Raw genomic sequence first — 8728 nt, forward strand, 5'->3', positions numbered from 1 at the left:
CAATTGATTGCATTTAATCTTGGTATAGACAGAGGCTGTTTACAGCTATATTCACTGTAAGTCAGCCTGAAAATTACTTGTAGAAGTGCCAGAAATATAAATGGAAAATGTAAACAAAACAATTGGGAAAGCACCAAAAATGAAGAATGATAATAAAAAGTAAATGTATGTTTGCTGAGTTTTTGCCAAAGGTCATAGAGGCACTGACAACTCTTTTTTGGCCTCAGTATTACGAAGTTTACATTTTTGTTTTCTTGTTGTACTTGTTTACATCTAATTTATCATTTGCCACGTGCATTCATTCCCACAGGGGTCTATCTGGGAACCAAAAACCCCAGCCTGCCTTTTTAATTTCATCGCCATAAAAATCAGCGTGAGCGCGCACTTAAAACTACCTCATTAAATCCCTGCCCGGCCATCGCCGCGCGCCGCTGCTGGTCCCACAAGACACGATGCTCTTTTTTTCTTCTTCTGATGAATAAAATTAAGCACTTCCATCTCTCTCTCTCTCTCTCTCTCTCTCTCTCTCTCTCGGCCTATAAAGCGGCAACAGCTGATCTCGTGCATCAGAAAGAGCCGCAGCTCCGCACGCGCTGAGCAGGAGAAGAGAGAGACAGAGAGGAGGAGAGGAAGTAGAGAGTGAAGAGAGAGTTAGCGACGGAGAGACGAGCCGTTCTGGTCTTCCAGCGGTAGTTTTAAACGATTTTTGAGCAATATTTTTAAGGAACTGTGGGAACATTTTGGCTGAGCGTTTCTTTAGAAGCTGAAGTGTTGTTCGCGAGACGTTTCCTGGAGTCAGCGGTTGTCTTTTTGAACACCTTCAACCTTCGTTTCTCTCTGACCGTTAGCATACCATTACGACTCGTTACCTTTCCACTTCTTTGCAAGGCGCCGGTGCATTTAACGGTTTGTTTTCGACAAAAAATCCAGATTGGGTTGTCTCACCTGCATGGGAATTTCCACCGGAGTGTGTCTCGCTCCGAGCTGAGCTATCAACAAAGCGGTGGAAACTTCTTATTGCCTCTTTCTCATCTGGTGCTGAACGGACAGCGGCGGTTGGCTGTGGCACTCGGGGAAACGGGAGAGAGCAGGAGTCTCGCGCTGAGGAGAGCTGTCCGGTGCTGAAGCCACGAGACCGGCAAGGGGGCACGCGAGGAGCTGTCCTGGGAGCTGTCCGCGTGCGGAAGAGCAACGGTTTGGAAAGAGAAGAATATAAAGGCGCGTCTTTCTTTATTGAAGCAACGGAATAAAACAAATAAACAAGAACCGGGGCACGTTTTTACTGCGTTTCTCACCGTCCACGTCTTCTGGACAATAGCCAACAGAGGAATTTCTTTATCTTATTTTTGAGCTCCACAGGTCTTCCAGTGGCTACATTTTTTCCCGGGACCTAAAAATCACAGTCTGTATTTGACAAACCTGAGCAAAAATAAATATTAGGTATGCTAAAATAGCAGGAGCAGACGAGAAACGCTTGGTTTGCCTGATCTTTAAAAGCCATGTCCCCTCTCCACTTCCGTGGCTGTTTGATCGGAGGGAGCAAACGCACCTTTAGCAACTGAAACCAGGGAGCACATTACCGTTATAACCAGGCGACTAACAGGTTCACCTATCGGCTCGAAGTGGGTGGAAAGACAGCGGGAGAGCGTGTGTTTATTGTTAAAGAGTAGGAGCAGCTACAGTCCCATCATGCCTCGGTCTTTCTTGGTGAAGAAAGTGAAACTGGACGATTTCTCGGCTGCAGAGCTGGAGAGCTCATATGGTCACAGCAGAAGAGAAGAACTCAGTCTGCGATTCCACCATCATGACAAAGGTTAGTCACCCCCGCACTTACACACACACACACACACACACACACACACACACACACACACACACACACACACACAATATCTGCTATATATCATTCAGGACATTTCTTTATCGCAAGATTTAAAGCATCAAGACTGTTTCAGAAGGATGAGTAAAAAGAATTACATGGTCAAACTCCGGTCATGAGCCAAAAACATGTCAATCACAGGCATTGAAATGTTCCTTTTCTTATAAAGATTATTGCCATGTAACAGCATTTTGTGAGAAACAGATCAGAGAGATGGCAGCAAATGAGAAAATCTACTGAGAAGCACACATGTGCAGGGCTGTGCAAAAGGCAAACTTTAAGTAATTTAATGTAATAAATATGGTGTTCATGTTGACCCTTTCCATAGCTGGGGTCAGAGGTCAGGGCAGAGCACCGAGGTCTTCCTCAAAGGTTCCTCATCAGGGTGGATTCTTGATGACTCAGTGATAAACAAACCTATGTGTGAAAATGTGACATTTTTTTAAAATGAGAAATTACATTTAACATCTGAAAACATGTATAAAATAGATCACTGATTAAAGTGAAGTGTGAATTTTTGAATGAAACTGTGAAATGTGCATTTTTGGCCACGGCAGGATGTCTGGTTCCATGCTGCCAGTATCTTAAAAAAACACCAAAATAAACTCCATTAGTCTTTTAATTTAACTGGAACATTGCACATTTTGGCTTTCCAACACACTTTTCATCCTGAAATCAATTTTGATGCCACATGAGTAGAAAAAGTACTCTTATGCTTGTATTTCCTGCCGCACTACTTAGATATACTACTACTATCTAACTTACTTATAATACAGCAAGCACATATGCCACTCTGCATTTACTGACATTAATCAGCTAAGCTGAGAAAAATTTCTACAGAAATGATGAAGACAGCTGATAAGCAACAGGGAGCCAGAGAGATGAGATTTCTGCAGAAAACCATGCTTAATGATAACGCTGATACATTATGTCACCAGCACACATACAGTGAGATTCTCTGTTGTTCTGTTGCCAAGTAAATTATTGAAATGAGGTTGTTTCTCTCTCCAAGATTTCAACAATATTGCACAGCTACATTGATGCTTAATGGTTCCCACGCATTGTATAATCCTGGATACGCAGGAAATATACAATACAGAGTAGGTGAGAACTGGTCAAACATTTAGTGAATATTTTCAAATATTGATACAATACTTGCCTGGCATTTCTGAACAGAAGCTGAAATTCTAATTGCTCTTAAATGCTGTTTTTTATTCTGTTGAGTTCAGAGCTTTCTGAAAAACACAGCAACAGGAGCTATTCGCACATATGGGTTGGGACTATAACAAAGGTAGTCACCTCTGTTTATGTTAAAGCTGCATTAATATTTAAAAATTAACACCTAGATCAAATGACTGTACGCAGTGTTAAAACGGTTGCTTGCAGTCACAAACCCACAGAGAAAGTCTGTCCCAACTGTGCAGCTTTATGAAGCTTTTTAGCCTTAAAGATCATTGCTTTGGTATTGTTGCACAATGGGTCAGTCAGCCCTGTTTTTTTCAGCAAATTAACTCTGATAAACAGCACTAAACATCAGACAAATTTGGTGAAGGAACTACCATCTAGCAACTGAACTGCCCCATTAGGTTGTATGTTGGCCATACGACCTTTAAAGGCTGTACTTTGCCAGGGTTGTGTCAGTTTGTTTCTGCCCCCTAGTGGTGAAAATGTGATTAATGCAGCTTTAAAGAACTAGAGGAAACTGTGTCTGTCACAACACAGGGAGAAGTGTGTAACACTGTCAGCGCAGCCTGGTGGTTTTCACATTGTACCAAGGTCAAACGTGAGATGAGGAGATCCCAGGTGTTCTGGTGACAGGGAGAACAGAGGAACATGCAGCAGCAGCAGTGCGGCACGCATGTAAAGACTGAGACTGCTATCCCTTGTTATAAATATAACAAGAGTTTGACTGAAGCAACTGCAGCTTGTTGCACAGTGGCACGCAAAGGCACACACACACACACACACACACACGTACACGGACTGCTGTGTTTCTGTCAACTCGGCACATTTCCCAGGCAGCTTGCACAGCTGAGTGCACAGCATTACACACACACACACACACACACAAACACACACACACACACAGAGGAAGCAGTGAGTGACCTACAAGTGTCCAAAGCACACAAGTGTGTGTCAGTTACTGCTGGTTTGGATCAAAAATTAAACTGTAGCTTGCAGCTTTTCTCTCTTGCTTCCTCTTTCTGTCTCTCATTCGCTTTCTAATTTGCTGTATTTCAAAGACACATAAAAGAGGAGTGGCTTTGGTCTGGCAGAGTATCTTAATCTTTAATAAGCATTTAGAACACCTATCAGGTCTAATGCTGCTAAAGTGCTTTGAAATGAATACAGAGTTGACACAGCGAGACAGAGATGGAGACAGTTGGAGAGAGACAAAGACAAACAGAGATAACATGCAGACGTTGAGACGTACAGCAATTATGGTTCACAAAACAGTTTTTTACAGAGGATACTGGGGTCACTGGTCATGTTTAATTGGCAGGGATCAAAGGAAACGCTTCTGTGAGAGAAACCAGCGTTACACACTCTTTATGCATTAAAACGTTGCTTTCTGCAACCAGGGATGGAGTTTGATTTTATTTCTGTGTTAATGCCTGTCAGTCACCAATGCATAACTCAGGCTGGTCCATAGTGCCTTCACAGCAGAGTGAACAAATGCAGCTACACAGCTACAGAAGAGGTGACATGATACACACTGAAGACATTTTCACTGTGAGCCGGTCTCGGGTCAGTCCTTATTGAGTCTGTCCACCCAACACACTGGTTTTGAGCATTATGATATGACAACTACAGGGCAGATATCAGTTATATTTGTTTAGATTGTGGTTGCTAATTCTGGTGACACTTTCCTTTTTACTCCAGCATGAACAGCTGGTCAAAATGTCTTGCACATAATAGACATCAAAATCTAATAGGCAAAATCTGCCAAAATACATTCATGTTTCCCTTTTGCGCAACCTTCAGGACAAAATTTCCGTTTTGCAAGACAAGACATTTTCTTTTAGCTTCCGTCAACAAAATCTGAATGCGAAGACTGCTGATGTAGTGCTGCTATTTTGTGCAAGATTTTGGTATTTATGTGAATTTTCTGTTTTGCTAACTCAACCTCAGTTTTTCTACAGTTGCCAACAGCAGCTGTAGCCAGTGGTGCTAAATAAACTTACTGCTGTTTTTTTGAGACACTTCTACTTTATTTGAGTAGTTTAATTTGCTGTTACTTTATACTTATACTTCATTACATTTCAGAATGGAAATGTGTACTTGTTACTTCACTACATTTGACAGCTTTGATTTAATTTAATTACTTGTCACATGTGTATCTTACATGCAAATCACAAGGATATAATACAGTGCTTTACTAAACTAACCAGTCGTGTAGAAAGAAACAAAAATTGGGTACATATTGACAAATTACATTAAATAATAATATCCAATAATGCAAGATATTCTGATAGTGTGTTTTGCATTTTCCTGAAATAACATTTTGAATGAGGACTTTTAAATGTAATTTAGTTTGCAATATTTTTGGATGAGAGATGATATTTCTGCTTTAATTAAGCAAATTATCTGAATATGTCTTTCACTACTGACTTTAATACAGTAAAAAAAGACATTTCAATGAGTCATTTGAAGCTTTTTTTTCCATGGGAAAATTCCTTGAAGGGAGAGCAAGCAACGTCTGCTGTGAAAGTTTCCTCAAGCAGTGACCCTCCACTGGAGCTGTTAAGTGTCCACCAGAACAAGTCTGTTCTGCTGGGAAGCTGCCAATTTGAGTGATTATGAAGCTCTGCAACATCTCCAAGACTGGAGCTGTTCTTAGTCAACTTAATAAGGGTTAAAAAAGAACACTTGGTCATGTTTCAAAGCATTTACTCATGCTCTATAAAACAAGAGACACATACACACACACACACACACACACACACACACACAAACACACACACACACTATTTTGTTCCAGAGTGCAATGATTGAATATTCATGATTCATGATTTTTTCCTCTCGCTACCTCTTTCCGACTATCTTGCCCCCCTCCTCCCCATTTTCTGTCTCCCTCTGTTGCTCCGTCTTAATTTAATTCGCAACGTTAAATCAGCATGACAGATGTAAACACCATTGCCAAACCACCTAACCACAAACACCAAATTGGACGTAACACCACTTTCACTCATTTTTCCTTCCCCGTTTCTTTTTTTGTTTCCATCTCTCATCTCACTACCCCCCCCCCCCACACAACTATCTCTGTCTCTTGTTCTCATCGTATTATTGATCAGCTTCTGAGCTTTTCTCAGAACTGCATCATGAAATTATATTACCAGCAATAGTATCTCCTCTGCTGCCTGTGTCTAAATGCTCACAGAGTGCTAATTGAAATGGGGAGCTATTGATCGGCATAGATCCACAGGAGTCATGGCTGTGGGGTTTTAGCTACCAGTCTCTCCTTGTGTCTGTTGGAGTTCAGCCTGTTGAGTGTAGAAGCCAATAATAGAAATAATGAACCAGTTGACATCATAACGTGGCAGCAAATACTTCATCAGATTTGTCAGGAGCTGTGCAAAAACATGCAGCTTGCTTTGGAATGTGTGAGTCTCAGGCAAATATACTTACTGTTGAGCTCAAGAGGAAGATTGAAAGACTATGGCCAATACACAGTTAAATTAAATCAGGGTGTCAGGGTGCCCTTGAGCAAAGCACTAGACTCCCAGCTGCTGTAATAGAGTTGCTCCGTGTACAAGAGTTGACATTTTGACAGCTCAGAGGTGTGACTGTGTGCAGCTGTAGACCTGTCAGGTGCAGCTGTTGAGGAGAAAGTGTGCTCACTGAACCCTCTTATAAAAAATAAAGATTTCCCACTGAGGTGAAAGTGTTTCCTCCTTGCTGGCAAAGACATAAAAGCACTTAACTGCCACTATAAATACCACAACTCTCTCCTTCCCCTGTTTTATACCACCTCCAAAAATGGATGTGTTTGAGACTCAGTGTGTGGGTGTATCTTAAGAATGGACTTGTGTCTGCCGTATCGATGGATGCATGTGTTAATAGGAGAACAAGAGTTCGTCTTAAAGCATAACTCACATGTTGTTACTGTGATCCTGGGCGGCCCAAGTGATATTTAGAAAACTAGACATGCCAGGCTGTAATCAGCAATATACCAAGAGACAGCATGTGAAGCAGCTCTCTGAATAATGAATGAACTTTGGTGAATGAGTTTGATTCGTGGCCTTTGTTTTTACAATTACACAATATGAAATATTTTTTAACTGTATTGTTACCCATGAGGATGGTAGTAACACATAGAACTCACTCGGTTGCAAGTTCAAGCCACTTTCTTTCTTATGACTCAGTTTGGTTGATAGCTGCTGTTATGAGTTGGAAGATTTCTGATTATTTTCTGAAAAATACTACACTTGCAGAATCAACACAATTCACTCACAATGAATGAAGTAAAACTCATCATGATTTTGTTGTTTGCAAGCCCTGCAAGCCCTGGATATGCAGAAGCAATATAAGTATAATAAGTAATATCTTGTACAAGTGATAAAAAGTAGAATTTTTCAGTACCATATGTCACTGAAATAGTGGCACCACTCCAGTTCTAGAGCAGCTCCATTTTTTGGTATGGAGACGCTTCATTAATACTCATCGGTTTCCAATTTCCAATCAATCGCTCACGGTCAAATGATCAACCTCTCTCTCTCTCTCTCTTCAGGCTACGTCAGCGATTATCTGAGTCCATCTCCTTATGATGATGTGGTGGGAAGTGACTCATCTGTCATCTCTAAAGTACCCTCCCATAGTCATCCATCAATCATCTATGGCCACATCAACGACACCTATTCTGGTATACATGGCGATATCCACGGTGATTCGGACCAGCCGGACAGCCCGCGGTCAGAGGTGTCATCATCAGCTGGTGGGTACATCAACGGGGACGCGGCTGTGAGTGAGGGGTACACGGTGGATGCGTTTTTCATCATGGATGGACGGTCACGGAGGAAGGCCGCATCAAGCCCCAGAGGAACCACCCAGAGGCACACTTGCAGCGAGTGCGGCAAAACCTACGCCACGTCCTCCAACCTGAGCCGGCACAAGCAGACGCACAGGAGCATAGACAGCAAGATGGCCAAGAAATGCCCCACGTGTGGGAAAGTCTACGTTTCCATGCCTGCGATGGCCATGCACCTGCTGACCCATGACCTCAAGCACAAGTGCGACGTGTGCGGCAAAGCGTTCAGCCGGCCGTGGCTGCTGCAGGGCCACATGCGCTCGCACACGGGCGAGAAGCCGTTCGGGTGCGCGCACTGTGGCAAAGCGTTCGCCGACCGGTCGAACCTGCGCGCTCACATGCAGACGCACTCAGCCTTCAAGCACTACAAGTGTAAACGGTGTGACAAGACGTTTGCACTCAAGAGTTACCTGAACAAGCACTACGAGTCAGCGTGCTTCAAGGGGGCTTTCTCCCCCATGAGCTCCTTGGGGGAATGATGGATTCCGAAAGGCTGACTGGAGTTTTCTTTTGTTTATTTAAATCAGATTTTATTGGCCTCACTCCCTACTTTTTCCTGCTTTCCCCAACAAGAAGCCCAGCAAGCCTGAGCACTGCAAGGGAGGAGTGTTTTCTCTGCAAGGAACATGAGGCAAACGACAAAAATAGATTGAGGACATGTCCATTTTTATCAAGAACCTCCGATCCCACTTTTGTCTCCTCTCTCCTCATCTGGAAGTAGAGTGAAAAGTTCCCAATGCTTGATTTAGATTGTCACCTGCTTCGATAAGATATGTCCCCTACTGAGGCTGTTTTGAATATCTGTGAAGATAAATAAAGCA

General features: G+C 42.6%; 1 protein-coding gene across 1 annotated transcript; it reads left to right on the top strand.

The window, feature by feature from the left end:
- The first annotated feature begins 1689 nt into the window (after positions 1–1689).
- On the top strand, positions 1690–8386 carry LOC121620027 (transcriptional repressor scratch 1-like). The gene is made up of 2 exons (XM_041955964.1): positions 1690–1813; positions 7611–8386. The coding sequence occupies exons 1-2, from the start codon at positions 1690–1692 to the stop codon at positions 8384–8386; spliced, it is 900 nt and encodes a 299-aa protein (XP_041811898.1).
- Positions 8387–8728: the final 342 nt, after the last annotated feature.

This window comes from Chelmon rostratus, chromosome 16 (genome assembly GCF_017976325.1).
Source record: "Chelmon rostratus isolate fCheRos1 chromosome 16, fCheRos1.pri, whole genome shotgun sequence".
NCBI lineage: Eukaryota > Metazoa > Chordata > Actinopteri > Chaetodontiformes > Chaetodontidae > Chelmon > Chelmon rostratus.